Here is a 21,340-nt window from a genome sequence, read left to right on the forward strand (position 1 = left end):
AAAGTTGTTCCTTCTGCTAATTTAGTAGAAGCACATGTTCTGCAAAAATGCTCCAGTGTTTGGAAGTAAACTTTTTTTTATTTTTATTTTTTTTTTTATTCCAACTGGCAGTCGGTGACGACTCCAGCCGTGACTACCAGAACATGAGCATGGCCCACCAAAAAGATTACTTCATGCAAGATGAGAGCTACAACATGACCATGGGCTACCGGAAAAAGGACTCTGGTCGGGATGAGCAGATGACCAAGGTCCACCAAAATGAAGTCCTGCTAAACTACCAGAACATGAGCAATGGTCACCAGAATGAAGCCATGCAAAACTACCAGAACATGATCAAGATCTATCAGAATGAAACCATGCAAGACTACCAGAACATGACCAAGGTCTATCAGAATGAAACCATGCAAGACTACCAGAACATGACCAAGGTCTATCAGAATGAAACTATGCAAGACTACCAGAACATGACCAAGGTCTACCAGAAGGAAGCCATGCAAGACTACCAGAACAGTGAATTCATGCAACACCAGAACCCCTTGAATAATAGTCGTCTGAACATGAGCAATGGTGACATGATGGAAAATCAGAATGACAGCATGGACGATTACTTGTACACAGTGTTTGTAAATGTTTGAAGTCCTTAATTGCAGTGAGTAACTACTGTGAGATGGAATAAAAACCTTTAAACAACTTCTGTAATTCCTTTTTGACAATGTTCAGGTAATTCCATATTTAATTGAGGGGAAAACTTTAGAAACGGAAATCATCCATTGTATAAGTACACTTTAACACAGACTAGTTGAATTGATTCAAAAATATACGTTTTATTTTCTGTATTTGAAAGGTAAAGGACTGAAGAATACTCAGGTGAAATCATGATTTATATTAAATTTCCAGCACAGGATCTGAGCAAATTCAGGAAGCCAGGCTAAAATTCAAATGGGTAATAAATAGACAGAATTTTGGTATTTGACTATTTTTAATAAAGCCATTAACAAATCGAATCAAACAGGCCAACGCAGCACATAATGACGACTGATGAACCTAGGGTGACCAGACATACAGGCAACATTTTGACTGTAGTTTAGGAACACAAATAAAATCATAAATATAATATAATAGAAATTAACATTCAACTGTAAGTTTGCATTTAAATGCAAGATTGAATTGAATGAACACTCGTTTATTCATTTGCAATGATTTCTTCCACAAGAAGACTTGGAAATATTTTTTTCCCCATATTAATTAATTCTATTTAAATATTTCATATAGAAAATGGATGGATGGATTAAAGTAGTCAAGGTGGAACGTTTGCGCTGATTTTATTTTTCCGTGGGACTACTTTTGGTGGTACACAGTAAAGAAATACAAACTCGAAGATGCAGTTTTCATAGTGTGATCAAGTTAATAAGTGTTTCATTCAAACTTGCTGCATCGGTAACACAGTCCAGTGGACGAATCCGACCAAAAGAACTCTTTTTTTTTTTTTTTTTTTTTTTTTTTGGGTGGTACCTTGGCTTTTGCTCTCGGTCCCTGTAGTGGGTGTTGCTTAACTGGAACACCAATGTTTATCTGAAGCCCGAAAATTCCAAAATGTCTGGCTTTCAAAAGCTGTTTAGCGATGTCGCATTATGGACGTGGAGAAGAAGTAGATGGATACATCGACGTGGTGAGTCCCTTTATTGCATGATCTGATATTCAGCTCTATAAATAAATGATCAAGCATTTATTTGTATTGCCTGTAGGAGTGGCAGCATTTTCCTCATGCAAGCCAAAGGTGTGTGTTGTTGGCAGCGGACCAGCAGGATTCTATACAGCACAGCATTTGATGAAGGTAAATACTGTACATATTTATTCTTTTCATGGCGTCATAGAACGTCACACCAAGGTGCTAGTGTTTTCAGGTGATCATATGAAACATTTAAACACGTAAAGGAAAAAGTCATCTGATACCAGGGGCCAACACAAACTACAATTAGAGCTTTTTTTCTCCCCCCCAGGCCCGTCGAGATGTTGAGGTGGATATTTACGAGCGACTACCTGTCCCTTTTGGCCTTGTCAGATTTGGCGTTGCCCCTGATCATCCAGAAGTCAAGGTCAAATAAATGATCGAGTGAATTTGTCCGTGGCAAAGGCTCTCAATCTTAAAAGTTTATCATACTAGCACATTATGATTGTAACATGACTTCATTGAATTTAGCATTTAAATTCATCTCCTCAGAATGTCATCAACACGTTCACGCAGACAGCAAAACATGCACGCTGTAGTTTCTACGGAAACGTGAACGTCGGCAAGGATGTGAGCGTACAAGAGCTGCAGCAAGCGTACCATGCAGTAATACTGGTAAGATGCTTGGAGGGGGGGGGGGGGACTAGCTTTGAGCATTTGTACTTATTTATTGTATGTTATATTAGAGCTATGGGGCAGAAGGAAACAGGAGGTTGGGGATACCTGGAGAAGACTTGGCTGATGTATATTCTGCCAAAGACTTTGTGGGCTGGTATAATGGATTGCCAAGCTGTCGAGAGGTGCGTCTTCTTTTCCTTCTTGATCCTCAAGTATCACTTTGTAAACTTTTTTGTCTCCTGTTCAGCTGAGCCCTGACCTGAGTTGTGAAACAGCAGTCATTCTGGGACAGGGCAATGTGGCTTTGGACGTAGCACGAATATTACTGTCACCTACTGATATTTTAAAGGTATGTGACAAAATAATGGAATAGTTTCGGTTCAATTCAACTTTGAATCAGCCTTTCGAATCCAGTTTTCCTGTTGTTGTCGTCACCAACGAAAATATGATGACCTGCAGAAGACTGACATCGCTCAGCCTGCCCTCGAAGCTCTGATGGAGAGCAAGATCCGCAGGGTGCTTATTGTCGGCAGAAGAGGACCCATGCAGGTTGCGTGCACGATCAAGGTATGCGAGTAGCAAATCACACCAACTGATGATGAAGTCTTTTGGCGAAAGCATCATACCTCCAACACAATGGTGAATCTCCTCCCCCAAAAGCAGACATCTGTTGCGGTACCAATTTATAGTGCCACAGGACATCAAGACTGCCAGAAAATAATGATTCAATCGATTACAAATTGTCGAGAATTGAAACGTGGAAAAAATGTCCGAATGTAAAGAGCCAGGGTAACACTGCATATAATAACAGGAGCTTCGAGAAATGGTGAAGCTACCAGGCGCCAGAGCTGAGATGCTGCCGTCCGATTTCGAGGGTGTCCCTGAGGCTCTTCCAGGTGATAAGTCATCTAAATATTCACTTGCTGCTGTTTTTTCACGACACACTCACTCATCCCTTTCACAATATCTTATCTGTCCTCGTTCAACTGACCTTGCCCAGAGAAATAACAACGGAGCTGATTAATGGTAGGTGGTTGGATTAGGGGTGCTTGAATAAAATCTTCTCCAACTTTCACACCACGACAGGAAATATGACTTGCGAATCACTTTCTACTCTGCGTTGCTCTGTCTCATCCAGCCAAGAGTGCCCTTGCCGTTTCAGGTTTACCGAGACCAAGAAAACGTCTCACGGAGTTGCTGTTAAAAGCAGCTCTTGAGCTTCCAACAAAGGAGGAACAAGAAAGAAGAAGCAAAGCCTCGCGCAGTTGGGGACTCCGATTCTTCCGGAGCCCTGTCCTGGTCCTTCCAAATAGTGACGGCACCGGCACAGCTGCCGTCCGACTGGCAGTCAACAAACTGGAGGTGGATTTGAACATCTTGCCTGCTCAATTAACGTGGTCAATCAACTTGTCTGCTTGCACGTGACCAGGGTTCAGGTGAAGCTGCTCGCGCGGTGCTCACTGACGAGGTCGAGGATGTGACCTGCGGCCTTGTCATTAGCAGCGTTGGCTACAAGAGCGTCCTCATTGACCCGTCGGTCCCGTTTGACTCCGGCAAAGCCATCGTCCCGAACAAATTGGGCCGTGTTCAGCAAGCGCCGGGTAGCTACCCGCACGTGAAACCGGCAATAATTAAGCGAGTAAACATTCATCAACACTGCTCCTTCCCTTTAGGTCTATATTGCAGCGGGTGGCTGAAGACAGGCCCGACCGGTGTGATCGCCACCACAATGAATAATAGTTTTGACACTGCAAGATCCCTACTGGAAGACGTGGATTCAGGGAAATTGGACATGTCTGCTGCTAAGCCTGGAGCACAAAGTATTAGAACGCTACTTGAAAAAAGAGGTAGCTTTCCGGTCAATATGATGGATTGACTTTCATCCATTCCAAAGGAAAAAGTTCTCGTCACTGAAGTGCATTGTTTTTGTTCTCTCCAAAGGAGTGAAGCCTGTAACCTTCTCGGATTGGGAAAAGATTGACAGTGTGGAGATGAAAAGGGGTGAATCAGTTGGAAAACCCAGAGAAAAACTGCTGACTGTGGAAAATATGCTTGAGGAGGCGTGGGCTTGATTATCATGGATCATTTCTCAAATTGTCTGTCTGTCTATGACGTGTATTCTGACAATATCATGCATTCAATGAATTTGCATTGAGCTCCCATGTTTTTTGCCATTTACCATGACAGTCGTCTTTGTTTCTAATGTACAACTGTCAACAATTTTACTTTAAAGCTAGATGGCAATATTTCCATTTGAATGCACCTATTACAGTAGTGTACAATCAAATCTTTTTGTCAATCATTTTACTGTCTGGGTGTACATTTTAAAATGCAAGCTACTCACTCACTTGTCCGCTTTGACGTCCTACCAATAGCGTGGTTAGTTCCAACCACCACCCCCGTTGTTGTACTTGTTTTTACATTTCAAATTAGAATCTCAAATAGAATGGCGTAATATAGGTCACCGGTAGGTGGCGGTAATACGCTAAAATCCCCGAAATAGCTGCTGGAGACGACGACGAAGAAGAAGCCAAGCCAATGCAACAACCGCGTCGACTAGCACGCTCTTGTCCTGGAGTGCAATTCCAAGGTGTGATTTAGTGGTTTCGAGACAAAAAGTCGTTTTACTTTTGTCTCAAGTAGAAAGTATTACGAGGTTTCCCCACATGTTGTCAGTTTGATCATTTCATGATACAAGGAAGTGCTTCGCTTTTGGTTGAACTCGAGCTGCAAAGCTAACAATACGACGTGCAGCTAGGTAGGGAGTGAGTCATTTCATCCCAAATCGTACGTGTGCACGATTAAAGCGCTGCCAGCAATTTGCCAACAGCGTGTTAGCTTTTCCTTGGATACCTTTTCGCCTTTGACAGAAGATGTATCGACCAAAACCAACATTGAAAGATCGCCAGCATCTGTATAAACTCATCATAAGCCAGCTCCTCTACGATGGCTACACCGGCATCGCCAACAGTTTAGTCAATGAAATTAAACCTGCAAACGTGGTGTCGCCATCTGAACAGCTTGTCCAGCTGGTAAAAATTGGTAAGTTATTCGACCTTGTTTCTTGCTTGCGTGGGTCTCGACAAGAACCATTGACCTCATTTGTGTCACAGGGATGGAGAATGATGACAGCGCTGTGCAATATGCTATTGGGCGCTCTGATACAGTCGCGCCTGGTGTGGGAATTGATCTCGAATTCGATGCTGACGTCCAGACAATGTCTCCAGAGGCATCTGAATATGAAACGTGCTATGTTACGTCCCATAAGGGACCATGTCGGGTTGCCACGTACAGTCGGGATGGCCAGCTCATCGCCACAGGCTCAGCTGATGCTTCCATCAAGATACTGGACACTGAGCGTATGCTGGCAAAAAGTGCCATGCCAATTGAGGTCAGTTGCTGTATGTTAAGAATACCCTCATGTATGTATGTATATATGTATATGGGTTTGTTTTTTGGGGGGGTATAGGTTATGATGAACGAGACAGCTCAGCAAAACATGGAGAATCACCCGGTGATTCGAACACTGTACGACCACGTGGATGAAGTTACATGCCTGGCCTTCCATCCGACTGAACAGATCCTTGCTTCCGGCTCAAGAGATTACACTCTCAAACTTTTCGACTACTCAAAGCCTTCTGCAAAACGAGCGTTTAAATATGTACAGGTCAGCGATTGTACACAAAGCCTACGTGTTTGAGATGCTCATATTTGATGATTCCCAAAAAATCATTCTCTTCTCAGGAAGCAGAGATGCTGCGTGCCATCTCTTTTCACCCATCTGGAGATTACCTTCTGGTTGGAACACAGCACCCCACCCTGCGTCTTTACGATGTCAACACCTTCCAGTGTTTTGTGTCCTGCAACCCAGCGGACCAACACACCGACACTATTAGCGGCGTTAGTTACAACCCGACAGCCAACAGCTATGTCAGCTGCAGCAAGGACGGCAGCATTAAACTATGGGATGGTGTCTCCAATCGCTGTGTGACCACCTTTGACAAAGCTCATGATGGGGCAGAGGTCTGCTCAGCCATCTTCACCAAGAACTCCAAGTACATCCTTTCCAGTGGGAAAGATTCAGTGGTCAAACTGTGGGAAATATCCACAGGCCGAATGTTGGTGAAATACACAGGTGATTTCAAGAATTTCTTCCATTTGCAATTGTGTCGAGATAGTTCAAGTCATTCATGCTATCCAAAATGCATTTGGCGTTTTAGGAGCCGGCCTGAGCGGTCGTCAGATGCATCGTACGCAGGGCGTGTTCAACCACACGGAAGATTATGTTCTGCTTCCCGATGAGCGCACCATCAGCCTGTGCTGCTGGGATTCACGTACGGCCGAGAGGAAAAACCTGCTGTCGCTGGGTCACAACAACATCGTGCGCTGCATTGTCCACTCGCCCACCAATCCGGGTTTTATGACTTGCAGTGATGACTTCAGAGCCCGTTTTTGGTACCGGCGCACCACAACAGATTGATGGACTTCCCTCCCTCTCTCTCTCGCTCTCTCCCCCCGCCACGTCCTTTGAGAAACAAACGACTGCAAACCTAAGACTCGTTTATGACGCCAATGGAAAGAAGTGTGAAATCTTGCATACTTTGTTTTTTCATCTTAGGAATTGTCTTCTCTCTTTTTGATACTGTTTCGTCAAACTTAAAAGTCATACACAAGACCTTAAGTTTCTTTTTTTTTGCTGATTAAACATTGTTTTGTCTTTGTAGAGATTAAAAAAAATCTTGCCTTAACAATGTCTATGGATATTAAATACACCACTGTCGAGGAAACTGAAAATGCTTGGAAAGGCAGAATATTTGTCAAATTTGCATCTCCACGCCCATTTTCACAACCTTTTCTTCTTTGCTCCACACAGTTCGAGAGCCCTCAGCCAATCATGAAGCAGTATTCCAGTCGTGATTCCGCCCCGTTTCTCCAAAAATGTCACCCGAAAAAATCTGTCATTTGTGCGTGCGTGCATGCATGCATGCGTGTGAACCTCCAGCGGGTCTCGAACGTGCGGCAGCGGCGACCACTCGGCCCAGCACAAGGCTGCCCTCCGGTGGACAATGCCAGCTACTTCTCGTCTATTTTCGACGGTGAGTGAGCGAGCCAAACAAACGGTTTCTTCATAGTCATCGCGAGCGAGTGTTTGCATATCGGCCGGCGGTGAGCGCGCGCCCCCGCCATCCCCCAGCCGCAGCTGAAAAATGAATTAGACTGGCTCAACTCACTTCGTTGATTGGCAAAAGGCCAAGTGCTATGCAGCGATCGACCACACAAAAGGTTTCAAAACTTTTACTTCAACCTTTTGTATTGTCAAAAAAGCTGGTCTTGAGTTTGGGATAAAAACAATAATCTAATGAACAGTTTTGAACAAAAAATGGTCAAGTCTTACAATATATCCGACTTTGAAAGAAATTGAAATGGGGTGGTGTTTGTCCTCCCCAAATCCACTTTTCAGGGCTGCTCAACGGGTGTTCTACGTGTGCGCTGTGCCGCCATCTTCAGGTTAAGCACCGAACTGCACGCCGATTTGACTGTCCTCTCGATGGGCTGGCTATAGGACGCTAATTCTCGAAACAATACCGTAGGCGGAGGGAGCTAGCACACTTTGAAGTGGTAAATGGCTTGAAAAACGGAGTCGTGTCGAAAGAATTTGAGCAATTGGAGGTGTCGCCGCCCCGGTGGTCAAACGCCGGCGTGCTGCCGGATCCATTGCCTGTAGTTGCGGACTTTGGCGTAGACTCCGGGTCGGCGCTGCCGGGCGCAGCCTTCACCCCAGCTGACCACGCCCACCACCACGAAACGCCCGTCCACTTGGCACACCAGAGGACCGCCCGAGTCGCCCTGAACGCAAACGGCTCAAAGTTGGTCGAGCGTGCCAATATATAGGGCATTGGGGTCTTAATGAATTCATTTGAACGTTTGAGCGCAAAAAGAAGGCAGCCATGCAGGCAGCCATGCAGGCAGCCATGCCAGGCAGGCAGGCAGGCAGGCAGGCAGCCAGCCAGCCAGGCAGGCAGGCAGGCAGGCAGGCAGGCAGGCAGGCAGGCAGGCAGGCAGGCAGGCAGGCAGGCAGGCAGGCAGGCAGGCAGGCAGGCAGGCAGGCAGGCAGGCAGGCAGGCAGGCAGGCAGGCAGGCAGGCAGGCAGGCAGGCAGGCAGGCAGGCAGGCAGGCAGGCAGGCAGGCAGGCAGGCAGGCAGGCAGGCAGGCAGGCAGGCAGGCAGGCAGGCAGGCAGGCAGGCAGGCAGGCAGGCAGGCAGGCAGGCAGGCAGGCAGGCAGGCAGGCAGGCAGGCAGGCAGGCAGGCAGGCAGGCAGGCAGGCAGGCAGGCAGGCAGGCAGGCAGGCAGGCAGGCAGGCAGGCAGGCAGGCAGGCAGGCAGGCAGGCAGGCAGGCAGGCAGGCAGGCAGGCAGGCAGGCAGGCAGGCAGGCAGGCAGGCAGGCAGGCAGGCAGGCAGGCAGGCAGGCAGGCAGGCAGGCAGGCAGGCAGGCAGGCAGGCAGGCAGGCAGGCAGGCAGGCAGGCAGGCAGGCAGGCAGGCAGGCAGGCAGGCAGGCAGGCAGGCAGGCAGGCAGGCAGGCAGGCAGGCAGGCAGGCAGGCAGGCAGGCAGGCAGGCAGGCAGGCAGGCAGGCAGGCAGGCAGGCAGGCAGGCAGGCAGGCAGGCAGGCAGGCAGGCAGGCAGGCAGGCAGGCAGGCAGGCAGGCAGGCAGGCAGGCAGGCAGGCAGGCAGGCAGGCAGGCAGGCAGGCAGGCAGGCAGGCAGGCAGGCAGGCAGGCAGGCAGGCAGGCAGGCAGGCAGGCAGGCAGGCAGGCAGGCAGGCAGGCAGGCAGGCAGGCAGGCAGGCAGGCAGGCAGGCAGGCAGGCAGGCAGGCAGGCAGGCAGGCAGGCAGGCAGGCAGGCAGGCAGGCAGGCAGGCAGGCAGGCAGGCAGGCAGGCAGGCAGGCAGGCAGGCAGGCAGGCAGGCAGGCAGGCAGGCAGGCAGGCAGGCAGGCAGGCAGGCAGGCAGGCAGGCAGGCAGGCAGGCAGGCAGGCAGGCAGGCAGGCAGGCAGGCAGGCAGGCAGGCAGGCAGGCAGGCAGGCAGGCAGGCAGGCAGGCAGGCAGGCAGGCAGGCAGGCAGGCAGGCAGGCAGGCAGGCAGGCAGGCAGGCAGGCAGGCAGGCAGGCAGGCAGGCAGGCAGGCAGGCAGGCAGGCAGGCAGGCAGGCAGGCAGGCAGGCAGGCAGGCAGGCAGGCAGGCAGGCAGGCAGGCAGGCAGGCAGGCAGGCAGGCAGGCAGGCAGGCAGGCAGGCAGGCAGGCAGGCAGGCAGGCAGGCAGGCAGGCAGGCAGGCAGGCAGGCAGGCAGGCAGGCAGGCAGGCAGGCAGGCAGGCAGGCAGGCAGGCAGGCAGGCAGGCAGGCAGGCAGGCAGGCAGGCAGGCAGGCAGGCAGGCAGGCAGGCAGGCAGGCAGGCAGGCAGGCAGGCAGGCAGGCAGGCAGGCAGGCAGGCAGGCAGGCAGGCAGGCAGGCAGGCAGGCAGGCAGGCAGGCAGGCAGGCAGGCAGGCAGGCAGGCAGGCAGGCAGGCAGGCAGGCAGGCAGGCAGGCAGGCAGGCAGGCAGGCAGGCAGGCAGGCAGGCAGGCAGGCAGGCAGGCAGGCAGGCAGGCAGGCAGGCAGGCAGGCAGGCAGGCAGGCAGGCAGGCAGGCAGGCAGGCAGGCAGGCAGGCAGGCAGGCAGGCAGGCAGGCAGGCAGGCAGGCAGGCAGGCAGGCAGGCAGGCAGGCAGGCAGGCAGGCAGGCAGGCAGGCAGGCAGGCAGGCAGGCAGGCAGGCAGGCAGGCAGGCAGGCAGGCAGGCAGGCAGGCAGGCAGGCAGGCAGGCAGGCAGGCAGGCAGGCAGGCAGGCAGGCAGGCAGGCAGGCAGGCAGGCAGGCAGGCAGGCAGGCAGGCAGGCAGGCAGGCAGGCAGGCAGGCAGGCAGGCAGGCAGGCAGGCAGGCAGGCAGGCAGGCAGGCAGGCAGGCAGGCAGGCAGGGAGGCAGGCAGGCAGGCAGGCAGGCAGGCAGGCAGGCAGGCAGGCAGGCAGGCAGGCAGGCAGGCAGGCAGGCAGGCAGGCAGGCAGGCAGGCAGGCAGGCAGGCAGGCAGGCAGGCAGGCAGGCAGGCAGGCAGGCAGGCAGGCAGGCAGGCAGGCAGGCAGGCAGGCAGGCAGGCAGGCAGGCAGGCAGGCAGGCAGGCAGGCAGGCAGGCAGGCAGGCAGGCAGGCAGGCAGGCAGGCAGGCAGGCAGGCAGGCAGGGCAGGCAGGCAGGCAGGCAGGCAGGCAGGCAGGCAGGCAGGCAGGCAGGCAGGCAGGCAGGCAGGCAGGCAGGCAGGCAGGCAGGCAGGCAGGCAGGCAGGCAGGCAGGCAGGCAGGCAGGCAGGCAGGCAGGCAGGCAGGCAGGCAGGCAGGCAGGCAGGCAGGCAGGCAGGCAGGCAGGCAGGCAGGCAGGCAGGCAGGCAGGCAGGCAGGCAGGCAGGCAGGCAGGCAGGCAGGCAGGCAGGCAGGCAGGCAGGCAGGCAGGCAGGCAGGCAGGCAGGCAGGCAGGCAGGCAGGCAGGCAGGCAGGCAGGCAGGCAGGCAGGCAGGCAGGCAGGCAGGCAGGCAGGCAGGCAGGCAGGCAGGCAGGCAGGCAGGCAGGCAGGCAGGCAGGCAGGCAGGCAGGCAGGCAGGCAGGCAGGCAGGCAGGCAGGCAGGCAGGCAGGCAGGCAGGCAGGCAGGCAGGCAGGCAGGCAGGCAGGCAGGCAGGCAGGCAGGCAGGCAGGCAGGCAGGCAGGCAGGCAGGCAGGCAGGCAGGCAGGCAGGCAGGCAGGCAGGCAGGCAGGCAGGCAGGCAGGCAGGCAGGCAGGCAGGCAGGCAGGCAGGCAGGCAGGCAGGCAGGCAGGCAGGCAGGCAGGCAGGCAGGCAGGCAGGCAGGCAGGCAGGCAGGCAGGCAGGCAGGCAGGCAGGCAGGCAGGCAGGCAGGCAGGCAGGCAGGCAGGCAGGCAGGCAGGCAGGCAGGCAGGCAGGCAGGCAGGCAGGCAGGCAGGCAGGCAGGCAGGCAGGCAGGCAGGCAGGCAGGCAGGCAGGCAGGCAGGCAGGCAGGCAGGCAGGCAGGCAGGCAGGCAGGCAGGCAGGCAGGCAGGCAGGCAGGCAGGCAGGCAGGCAGGCAGGCAGGCAGGCAGGCAGGCAGGCAGGCAGGCAGGCAGGCAGGCAGGCAGGCAGGCAGGCAGGCAGGCAGGCAGGCAGGCAGGCAGGCAGGCAGGCAGGCAGGCAGGCAGGCAGGCAGGCAGGCAGGCAGGCAGGCAGGCAGGCAGGCAGGCAGGCAGGCAGGCAGGCAGGCAGGCAGGCAGGCAGGCAGGCAGGCAGGCAGGCAGGCAGGCAGGCAGGCAGGCAGGCAGGCAGGCAGGCAGGCAGGCAGGCAGGCAGGCAGGCAGGCAGGCAGGCAGGCAGGCAGGCAGGCAGGCAGGCAGGCAGGCAGGCAGGCAGGCAGGCAGGCAGGCAGGCAGGCAGGCAGGCAGGCAGGCAGGCAGGCAGGCAGGCAGGCAGGCAGGCAGGCAGGCAGGCAGGCAGGCAGGCAGGCAGGCAGGCAGGCAGGCAGGCAGGCAGGCAGGCAGGCAGGCAGGCAGGCAGGCAGGCAGGCAGGCAGGCAGGCAGGCAGGCAGGCAGGCAGGCAGGCAGGCAGGCAGGCAGGCAGGCAGGCAGGCAGGCAGGCAGGCAGGCAGGCAGGCAGGCAGGCAGGCAGGCAGGCAGGCAGGCAGGCAGGCAGGCAGGCAGGCAGGCAGGCAGGCAGGCAGGCAGGCAGGCAGGCAGGCAGGCAGGCAGGCAGGCAGGCAGGCAGGCAGGCAGGCAGGCAGGCAGGCAGGCAGGCAGGCAGGCAGGCAGGCAGGCAGGCAGGCAGGCAGGCAGGCAGGCAGGCAGGCAGGCAGGCAGGCAGGCAGGCAGGCAGGCAGGCAGGCAGGCAGGCAGGCAGGCAGGCAGGCAGCAGGCAGGCAGGCAGGCAGGCAGGCAGGCAGGCAGGCAGGCAGGCAGGCAGGCAGGCAGGCAGGCAGGCAGGCAGGCAGGCAGGCAGGCAGGCAGGCAGGCAGGCAGGCAGGCAGGCAGGCAGGCAGGCAGGCAGGCAGGCAGGCAGGGAGGCAGGCAGGCAGGCAGGCAGGCAGGCAGGCAGGCAGGCAGGCAGGCAGGCAGGCAGGCAGGCAGGCAGGCAGGCAGGCAGGCAGGCAGGCAGGCAGGCAGGCAGGCAGGCAGGCAGGCAGGCAGGCAGGCAGGCAGGCAGGCAGGCAGGCAGGCAGGCAGGCAGGCAGGCAGGCAGGCAGGCAGGCAGGCAGGCAGGCAGGCAGGCAGGCAGGCAGGCAGGCAGGCAGGCAGGCAGGCAGGCAGGCAGGCAGGCAGGCAGGCAGGCAGGCAGGCAGGCAGGCAGGCAGGCAGGCAGGCAGGCAGGCAGGCAGGCAGGCAGGCAGGCAGGCAGGCAGGCAGGCAGGCAGGCAGGCAGGCAGGCAGGCAGGCAGGCAGGCAGGCAGGCAGGCAGGCAGGCAGGCAGGCAGGCAGGCAGGCAGGCAGGCAGGCAGGCAGGCAGGCAGGCAGGCAGGCAGGCAGGCAGGCAGGCAGGCAGGCAGGCAGGCAGGCAGGCAGGCAGGCAGGCAGGCAGGCAGGCAGGCAGGCAGGCAGGCAGGGAGGCAGGGAGGGAGGGAACAAAGTCCCAGCCATCTTCTAATCTGCAATCCGCGCTGGCACGTCAGCGATCCCAGCCACGAAAAGGCCCGGACAAAGCGCCACGCCGCCGGACGGGCGCGCTCACCTCGCAGGCGTCCTGTGTCCAGTCTTCCCGGCCGGCGCACAACATGTTGTCCGTGATCTTGTCCCCGTAATGATCGGCGGCGCCGCACACGCCGGCGTCCAACAGGTTGACGTGCGCCTGCCGCAGGAGCTGCGAGTGGTACCACAGGCCGTGCTTCTCTTTGCCGAAGCCGGCGATCTCGCACGGCAAGCCGGCGGGGAGGTCGCGGCGGCCCTCGGCGGTGGGCAGGCACACCTGGCGCACCCCGGCGCTCTCCCGGGCGCAGCGGCCGTTTGCTTTGGGCGTCAGCTTGAGCAGCGCTGCGAGCGTTCGGGCACACGCACGCACGTACGTACGTCTTGAATTGGCACCGGACTTTCAGTGACCTAGCGGAGGCTCACCCATGTCGTTGTCGTAATTGCCTCGCTCGTTGTCAAAGTCGGGGTGCAAGATGATTTTGTCCACGCGGAAGAACTGCTCCAGGGCCTCGCTCCGGTTGAGGGCGCTCTTCCCCAGCGCCACCAGGAAGCGCCGCTCGTTGGCGCGCGCCCTGCCGCCAAAGCAAATGGGCACCCGATGGCTTTCTTCCCTTTTGCTCAGGAAGCGTGCGGCCTACCCGTCGGGAAAGCAGTGAGCGGCGCTGAGGACCCAGCAGGGGGCGATCAAGCTGCCCCCGCAGCGGAAGACCTTCTCTTTGGACTTGCCGCGCCACAGGATGGCGGCTAGCCACGGCTGCGACTCCACCGGCACCGCCGCTCCGCCCACGATACGCATCTGCTTGCGGCGAGAACGACGCCCGCACCTGGCCCACGCTGGCAAAGGAGAGAAAGGGGCGCGCGGATCAGGGCGCGCCTGCCTGCCTGCCTGCGTTGGTCGCCACACCTGGCGCAGGAATTGGGCGCAGCTTACCGGACGGGGGGCTCCGCGGGGGCCGAGCGCTTGCTGGCACCACAACAACGCCAGCCAGCCGGCCGTCACTCGGGAATCCGTGAACGAGAAAAGATGGGGGGCGGGGCTTACCTGCAGGTGTGGTGCCGGGGGCCTCGGTGGGCGCTGCCAACACCAACGGTTGCACTATAGGAGAGCGCCGAGGGGTTTTCACTCCAAGACTTTGAACCGCGTGCATACCGGCCAGTGGCGCTCCAGCCCGCTCAAAGGACGACAAGGACTTACGCGAGGCGCATGAAGGAACGTGGCAATATTCCCAAGTCAGCCGCTGCTCCTTCCACACGTGGCACCACGGGCGGCGCTTGAAGCGCACGTTCCTGATGGAGGCGCCGATTACTACGCGGTTGCGCATGCAACTTTGCGCGTCTTGCATGTTAGCTGGATCAGCGCGCGCGCGCGCGCGAGACAGAGTCTTGTTTGGCTGCCGTCCTTCTAGAACAGGGCCGTGCGAGCCGAAAGACTGGACATTTTGCCTGCCGACGTTGCCCTGTTGAGGGGAAAGGACCTGCAGTAATTGTGTCTCCCGCCGTCCACGTCCAAGCTCAGGTAGCGTCGCCTGGTGTCGGCGTCCCAGCGCTCGCACGGGCGACCGCTCTCCGATTGGGACCGGAAGCCTCGGTAGTAAAGCCCCACGCCCTCGTAGCAGTCGGCGCCGGAAGCCGCCGGGAAAGCTGCCGCTGGGACAGACGCCGCCACGTTAGACACGTAATGGCATCCGAAAGTCAAACACGGGCAAGCGGGGCGGGCGAGCGGGGCGGGCAAGCGGGTTAGGGTTAGGCGCCAAGCGGGCCAGGCGCTGTCCGTCTGCGGCAGCCAATGCGATGCGGTTCGGCTCCACTCGAAACCCAAGTGTCGCTCGCCTGTTATTGCAGCGATTGCAGCCCGAGCCCTTCTGTGGCGTCCAATCGCGAGCGAGCGAGCGAGGTCCTGACCCCTCCCTGGCGTTCTCACCCGTCTGGCAGAAGGTTCCCTCAAAAGCGTCGGTACACAAGCAGAACATGTGTCGGCCCGTCGTCAGGCTGGGGACGGACGTTCCTCCGTTCAGGCAGATTCCTGCCGACGGATGGCAGCACGCCGCGCTTAACCGCAGCCCGATCGAGCGAGCGTCGGCCTCATTCCTGCCCCGACGCGTCCCGACTTGACGACGGCTCACCTGAGCTCCACGACGACGACAAAAGCGTCTGCCTCGGCGGCCGTCTTCTCGCTCGCTCGGAGACCCCGGCCTGAAAGAGAGAGGGGAAAAAACGGACTTTCGGTACAAAGCCGGGCCACGGGCGGCGAGACGCGTCGGCCGCTTACGCCGGCGCCCCCTGCTGATGAGGAGCAAAAGATAGAGGCCAAGAGGACCAATGCCCCAGCACGCCGCATGGCGTCCTCCATCCAAATCCACTCGACGTTTGGGCGGGGACGCCGGAGGCAGTTGCGTTACGCACAGATGCAAGCGCGCGCTCCACACGCACTTTCTCGCCATGTTCACCCCCTTCTGGGCCCCCTACTGAGACGTGACGTCACGGCGCTATTCTTAAATGATCAACACTAAAAAGATTTAAATCACGTGACTGCTTGTTGAAGCGTTTATGGCGGTGGCACAACTTTACAAGTGTCCACCTGATGAGAGTGACGTCACCGTCGAGCGGATTAAAAAAAAAAAAGAAATCGATCCCGGAAGTTTTCCGGCCGAGTTCCTGCGCGAAGCAACGGTGCTGCCTTCGAGGACGGTCGTAACTGGGACATTTTCCTGAAGGTAAACACTACAGCTGTCATATATGTTCATGTACATTTCAGTATGACCTTTATTCCGCTACATGTAAACAGAGGTGACTCAAAGAAATGGGAGGGGGGACGTTCATTGGTTCGATAAGACAGGAGAAGAGTGAGCATCTGGGGGCCGCGGCTCCTCCACATCGTCGTCTATTGTCCGAGCAGGCCCTGAACGCCCCTTCCTCATCAGCGGACACCTGCTGCCTGCCTGCCAGTCGCTGCTGCACGGCACCTGTAGTCGAACCGAACCGAACTGACACCGCCAGGACGAGACATGGGCAACGGCGACAGCAAACTTCACTTCAGGAAGGCTGTGATCCAACTCACCAGCACCACTCAGGTCAGACAGCTGAACCGGAGCGCAGCGCAGCGCAGCGCTTCGGCTCGGTCACACAACGCCAACAGATGGCACAGCAATACGCGTCGCATGGCACGCGCGCGCATCAACACACTTTTGGTGGCAGGCCGGGTGGCAGGCCACTCGCATCAACACACTTTTGGTGGTGGCTACGCGCAACAACTCCCTTTTTGCAGCCAGGCGCAAGTCAAACGTACTCCACTTGACCCGCGCCTGTCATTTGAGTGACAGCCAGTAAAAGTCGGTGCACTTGCGTACATGTATCCTGATCAACACGCACGCAGTCGACAATGTTTTAGTTATGTATTCATTTTTATTGAGCTCCTTGTCTAAAAAGAAAAAGTGTTTGAACAGCGGGATGGATGGTCTGTGGACATTTTCCAGGCCCGCTAATGTTCTGTCTGTGCGCGTAGGCCGTGGAAGCCTCGGACGACGTCTTCTGGGAGCAGTTCTGGGCCGAGCCGTCCGTGTCGGTCCAGGACATCTTTGCCTTGGTTCCGGCGGCCGAGATCCGAGCGTTGAGGGAGGAGTCTCCGTCCAACCTGGCCACCTTGTGCTACAAGGTGCGATCCGCTTCGTCTCGCCATTGCTTTTCTTCAATGGCAACTGACAGTCGCTCGATATTTGCAAACGGCCGGCCCGGCTGACTTTATCGGGTTGGGCCTTCCTTCAGGCAGTGGGGAAGTTGTCACGGGCGGCAGGCACCGGCTGCCGCTCGGAGCGAGAGCGCGTCTCGGTCCTGAACTGCGTCCGTCTGCTGACCCGCGTGCTGCCCTTCGTCTTGGAGGACGCCGACTGGCGAGGCTTCATGTGGGCCGGCCTGCCCGCCCGCAAGCAGGTGAGCCGACGCCCCCCCCCGCCAATTGACAGCGCCCCCCCCCCCCCCCAATTGACAGCCCCTTCGAGACCCCTTTTCACGCCTCCCGCAGCGTTGCCGGGACGACGATGCCGAGCCAGACGGCGCTCGCCCCCTGGGCGAGTCGCTCCTCATGGCGGTGGGCGACCTTCTCTTCTGTCCCGACTTCACCGCGCAGGCTCGCAAACGTGACGGGCGGGTGAGCTAGCCGCAATGCATTGTGCAAACGTGGCCGTTTTGCTTGCCGTCGCTCGCTGTTGGTTTTGTGTTGGAGCCGACAGGGCGTGTTGTTTGCTCACACCACAAACGTAGCGACTCTCATTAGCATCTTCAGTAGTCACTCAGTAAGGAGCGGCCATGTTTGACTAGCGGCTGGAAGTGTGAGCAGCTAACGCTGAAAATGCGCTTGAGTCGTTGCAGGCTAAATTTCTTCCAGAATTAGTAATAGGTGTGAGCCCTTGGCGTGGACGCTAAGTGCTAACGGCGCGCGCGATGCGGGCCGCAGGAAGTTGGCGCCGACGCGGTGGACAGCTGCGAGTTGATCTGGGAAACGGGCGTGGGCTTCTCCCAATCGCCGCCGCCGCCGCTCAACTCCAGCCACGACAGCAACAGGTGAGCCAGGCCCCGCTCGCCCCCATAAGGCCGACCCGTGCGCGCTCGCTCGCCTTGGGCGTCAACGCGCTTTGCTTTTGTGCCTTTGAGGACGGAGCTTCTCAAGCTGCTGCTGACATGCTTCTCGGAGGTACTTTACCTGGAGCCCGGCCGCCGCAGCGCCGACCGCTGGCTGCTGTTCTTCTGCTCCGCCGCCAACAGGTGCGTTGCTCGCTCGCACACGCCACCCGTCTTCAGGATACTGTGTCGGCCCATTTGAGACGCGTGCTTGGCGTGCCCGCCGCTCGCCCGCCCGCCCGCCGTGCCCGCCCGCAGACACACGCTCCCGCTGTTCACGTCACTGCTGAACGTGGTGTGCGCCTACGAGCCTTGGGGATGGGGCTTCCCCTACGAGCACCTGCTGTTGCCGGACCGGCGCTGCCTGCTGGTGGAACAAGCGCTCCACGTCCTCCTGGTGTCCCTGGAGCGGCCCGCGGTCCACGAGACGCACGTACGTACGTACGTGCCGGCCGGCCTCGGGCGGGGCCGGCCGTGTTGGGAACGGCCGCCTCGCGTGGGTGGCACAAGCCGAGCTGGAAAGGCACACGCGTTTTGCCTTTGAGACTTCCCAAGGTCCTTTTGCTCGGAACCTGAGGCCCACTCCATATTTCTATCTGGACAAAAACAAAATATGGATTTGGCAAAGAGCGATGGATTCCCAACACGGCCGACGTCGAACCCGAGCGTCGAAGGCGCTTTTGACACCGGCATCTGGCCTTGCAGTCAAGTGCTCCTGAGAACCAGTTTGTCAACTTCCTGTCCAGGATCCATCGAGAAGAGGTGAGGGAGGGAGGGAGGGAGGGAGGGAGGGAGGGAGGGAGGAGACTGGAGTTTCTCCCTTGACTTTGCTCGCTCGCTCGCTCCTTGTTTCAGGACTTGGGCTTCATCCTGAAAGGTGTGAGCCGGCTCCTCAACAAGCCTCTGATGCAGACCTACCTGCCCAACTCCTCTAAGAAGATCATCTTCCACCAGGAGCTACTCATCCTCTTGTGGAAACTGTGCCACTTCAACAAGGTGAGCGAGACCCTGTCCGGACATGTCCTTCTGACGTGCCTCCAAACAACGCTGAGGCTAACGGTCCGGCTCTTGTGCAGAAATTCCTCTTCTTTGTGCTGAAGAGCAGCGACGTTCTGGATGTGCTAGTCCCCATCCTCTTCTTCCTTAACGAGGCTTGCGCCGATCCCGGTGAGCGGCCCGGCCCGGCTCGGCTCGGCTCGGCTCCGGGAGCCCCAGATTTGCGTTTACACGATTTGCGTCTTTGGCAGCCGGCGCGGACCTGGTCCACATGGGCGTGTTGATCCTGCTGCTGCTGAGCGGCGAGAGGAACTTTGGCGTGCGCCTCAACAAACCCTTCACGCTGCGCATCCCCTTGGACGTGCCGGTCTTCAGCGGGACGCACGCCGACCTGCTGCTGGTGGTAACGGGCGGGAGGCGGCCGGGGGAGAGCGTCAAAGCGTCCCTCGACGCCTTGCTGTGTCCTCCGCAGATCTTTCACAGGATGATGACCTGCGGGAACCAGCGCCTGCAGCCGCTCTTCCACTGTCTGCTCACCGTCATCGTCAACGGTGAGCAGTGTCTCCGGGCGGGGCCGTGTCTCCGGGGTCCCATCTCGTCCGTCTGGCCCGTCGCCGACGTGTGTCCTCGGCATCACGCGTCCCGCGCCTTTGTCCTAGTTTCTCCCTACCTGAAGACTTTGTCCATGGTGTCGGCCAACAAGCTTGTGCACCTCCTGGAGATTTTCTCCAGGCCCTGGTTCCTCTTTTCGGCTCCCGACAACCACCGGCTGGTCTTCTTCCTGCTGGAGGTCTTCAACAACATCATCCAGTACCAGTTTGACGGTCAGCGCAGAGCCTCCCTGGCTGAACCCAGCCCGGCCCAGCCCGGCCCGGCCCAGCCCAGCCCAGCCCAACCCCCCTCCCGCCGTGCCCCGGTGTCGCACGCAGGCAACAGCAACCTGGTGTACTCCCTGATCCGGAGGAGGAGCCTCTTCCAGCGGCTGGCCAACCTCAACCCGGACCCGGCGGCCATCCACGAGGCTCTGCTGTGCAAAAAGAAGAAGAAGAAGAAGAAGAGCGGCGGCAGCGGCGGCAGCGGCGGCAGCGGCGACTCGGACGAGCGCCCGTCTGGACCCCGATGGGACCTGACGGATCCACGCGGCGCCCGTATGGCAACGTTTTTCTGCTTGATAAGGAGGCTGGCCCTCACCAAAGCACGGAGGCAATATGGCCCATTTAGATGATGGCTATGAAGGATTTGGAAAAAAAATGCTCAAACGGCTCGTGACCTCTCGTCTCGCAGAGATCGCCACCGAGAGGTGTCACGTCGGTCATGACGCTGCGGCCGTTTTGGACGTCGCTGCACTGGGCGACATCGAGTCCAAGTCTGAGCGAGCCGGCGAGGTAATAGTCTTAAGAAAATGGGTGACTAAGTGTGCTTATCTGGAGAGCGAGCGAGCGAGCGAGCGAGCGAACGAGCAACAGAGCTGTGGCAAATAGCCTGATTCCGCCACAGCCTCGGGATTGGCCAATGTCTTCTTGCGGCAGGGCAACACGCAGACGGAGAGCCGAGCGGCCGGCCAACTCCCCCCCTCGCCCTCGTCATCCTGGAGCGCCACCCAGGACTGGGTCGGTCCGCCTCGCCTCGCCCCGCCCCGTGTTCACCCTAAGTCAACGGTTTGAAATAGACGAGCCACGCATCCGACGAAAAGCAAAAAGATTTGTGATTTTCAGGTGTTGTCGTGGAAGTCCAAGCTTCCGCTGCAGACCATCATGCGACTTCTGCAGGTTCTGGTCCCTCAGGTGGAGAAGATCTGCATCGACAAGTGAGGCCACCCGCTTGCGGCTTTGCTGCCATTTCAGTCTTCTCTCTTTGCCTTCGCATTTTGCTTTCATTGAAAGAAAGGCGCGCACTTCAACCCGTACACGACATGCCACAAGATGGCGCCAAAGTTCTACTTTAGTTAAGCGGTGAAAGCAGTTCGAATTCGTGAACATGTGTGAATGGACTTGTAAACATTTCCATTGGCAGCAAACTGTCGTCGCCGTCTTTGCGCTCAGGGCTCTGACGGACGAACGTGAAATCCTCAAGTTCCTCCAGCACGGGACCCTGGTGGGCCTGCTCCCCGTGCCGCACCCCATCCTGATCCGCAAGTACCAAGCGAACGCCGTCACGGCTTGGTGGCTGCACACCTACACGTGGAGCGTGGTCTACTTGCGGTGAGTCGTTGACCGCGGCGCGGATGCGAACGCCGTCCGTCTCTCTTTCTGTCTCACTTGTGTTTTCCTGTCGCCGTAGCAACCTGGATCCTCCCATCTGGTACGACACCGACATCAAACTCTTTGAGATCCAAAGGACTTAAGATCGCATGCATCTTTATGCAAAAAGTCTTGAAATAAAACCACCTGGCGCTCCCTCCCCAGAAATGGGACTTTGTGATTCTTTTGGAATGCTGCATTGGTCGTTTGGCGCGGCGCGGCGCGGCGTGGCGTTGCGCGGCCCTTCTTGTGATTGAGAGAAGCGCCACCTGCTTGGCTTGCTGCGCGTTCCAGTGGAGCGCAGGAATGTTGCCGGCCGGTTTGGCAGCCGCTCTGGAGCCCCGCCCGCCCAGCCCAGCCCTACCGCCCGTCCGGGAGCCAAGGGGGCCGGGCTCCCCCCCTTTT

The 21,340-nt window shown here is 57.9% G+C and overlaps 4 protein-coding genes across 10 annotated transcripts; 3 read left to right on the forward strand and 1 right to left on the reverse strand.

The window, feature by feature from the left end:
- Nucleotides 1-1,085: 1,085 nt before the first annotated feature.
- On the forward strand, nucleotides 1,086-4,649 carry fdxr (ferredoxin reductase). The gene is made up of 12 exons (XM_037278871.1): nucleotides 1,086-1,669; nucleotides 1,746-1,834; nucleotides 2,001-2,096; nucleotides 2,222-2,344; nucleotides 2,416-2,529; nucleotides 2,595-2,696; nucleotides 2,807-2,914; nucleotides 3,159-3,243; nucleotides 3,510-3,709; nucleotides 3,777-3,948; nucleotides 4,021-4,194; nucleotides 4,289-4,649. The coding sequence occupies exons 1-12, from the start codon at nucleotides 1,594-1,596 to the stop codon at nucleotides 4,417-4,419; spliced, it is 1,470 nt and encodes a 489-aa protein (XP_037134766.1). The 5' UTR covers nucleotides 1,086-1,593; the 3' UTR covers nucleotides 4,420-4,649.
- Nucleotides 4,650-4,848: 199 nt separating this feature from the next.
- cstf1 (cleavage stimulation factor, 3' pre-RNA, subunit 1) lies at nucleotides 4,849-7,095 on the forward strand. Of its 2 annotated transcripts, XM_037278906.1 has the most exons (6): nucleotides 4,849-4,937; nucleotides 5,218-5,389; nucleotides 5,461-5,738; nucleotides 5,817-6,014; nucleotides 6,092-6,482; nucleotides 6,568-7,095. In XM_037278906.1, the coding sequence occupies exons 2-6, from the start codon at nucleotides 5,221-5,223 to the stop codon at nucleotides 6,825-6,827; spliced, it is 1,296 nt and encodes a 431-aa protein (XP_037134801.1). In that variant the 5' UTR covers nucleotides 4,849-4,937; nucleotides 5,218-5,220; the 3' UTR covers nucleotides 6,828-7,095. The 2 variants fall into 2 exon arrangements, with proteins under 2 accessions (XP_037134801.1, XP_037134800.1); XM_037278905.1 differs by lacking the exon at nucleotides 4,849-4,937 and having other exon boundaries at nucleotides 5,175-5,389.
- A 532-nt stretch (nucleotides 7,096-7,627) lies between these two features.
- plaub (plasminogen activator, urokinase b) lies at nucleotides 7,628-15,551 on the reverse strand. Of its 4 annotated transcripts, XM_037278839.1 has the most exons (12): nucleotides 15,355-15,551; nucleotides 15,209-15,278; nucleotides 14,837-15,108; nucleotides 14,561-14,796; nucleotides 14,281-14,372; nucleotides 14,128-14,181; nucleotides 14,017-14,049; nucleotides 13,724-13,919; nucleotides 13,509-13,657; nucleotides 13,129-13,427; nucleotides 7,966-8,194; nucleotides 7,628-7,888 (listed from the first exon to the last, which is right to left on the reverse strand). In XM_037278839.1, the coding sequence occupies exons 1-11, from the start codon at nucleotides 15,433-15,435 to the stop codon at nucleotides 8,036-8,038; spliced, it is 1,641 nt and encodes a 546-aa protein (XP_037134734.1). In that variant the 5' UTR covers nucleotides 15,436-15,551; the 3' UTR covers nucleotides 7,628-7,888; nucleotides 7,966-8,035. The 4 variants fall into 4 exon arrangements, with proteins under 4 accessions (XP_037134734.1, XP_037134736.1, XP_037134735.1 ...); XM_037278841.1 differs by having other exon boundaries at nucleotides 14,017-14,181; nucleotides 14,561-14,726; nucleotides 15,007-15,108; nucleotides 15,355-15,529; XM_037278840.1 differs by having other exon boundaries at nucleotides 14,017-14,181; nucleotides 14,561-14,732; nucleotides 15,007-15,108; nucleotides 15,355-15,528.
- Nucleotides 15,552-15,556: 5 nt separating this feature from the next.
- On the forward strand, nucleotides 15,557-21,103 carry LOC119138563 (protein HID1-like). 3 transcript variants are annotated; one of them, XM_037278766.1, is made up of 20 exons: nucleotides 15,557-15,799; nucleotides 15,982-16,156; nucleotides 16,588-16,737; nucleotides 16,848-17,012; nucleotides 17,104-17,229; nucleotides 17,536-17,642; nucleotides 17,733-17,843; nucleotides 17,958-18,132; nucleotides 18,405-18,461; nucleotides 18,555-18,695; nucleotides 18,776-18,866; nucleotides 18,947-19,098; nucleotides 19,168-19,246; nucleotides 19,355-19,519; nucleotides 19,625-19,843; nucleotides 19,980-20,080; nucleotides 20,225-20,305; nucleotides 20,411-20,502; nucleotides 20,738-20,896; nucleotides 20,976-21,103. In XM_037278766.1, exons 2-20 carry the CDS (start codon nucleotides 16,091-16,093, stop codon nucleotides 21,037-21,039), a joined length of 2,301 nt encoding a protein of 766 aa, XP_037134661.1. In that variant the 5' UTR covers nucleotides 15,557-15,799; nucleotides 15,982-16,090; the 3' UTR covers nucleotides 21,040-21,103. The 3 variants fall into 3 exon arrangements, with proteins under 3 accessions (XP_037134661.1, XP_037134663.1, XP_037134662.1); XM_037278768.1 differs by having other exon boundaries at nucleotides 18,800-18,866; XM_037278767.1 differs by having other exon boundaries at nucleotides 16,007-16,156.
- Nucleotides 21,104-21,340: the final 237 nt, after the last annotated feature.

Source organism: Syngnathus acus, chromosome 19 (genome assembly GCF_901709675.1).
Source record: "Syngnathus acus chromosome 19, fSynAcu1.2, whole genome shotgun sequence".
In the NCBI taxonomy this organism is placed as follows: Eukaryota; Metazoa; Chordata; class Actinopteri; order Syngnathiformes; family Syngnathidae; genus Syngnathus; species Syngnathus acus.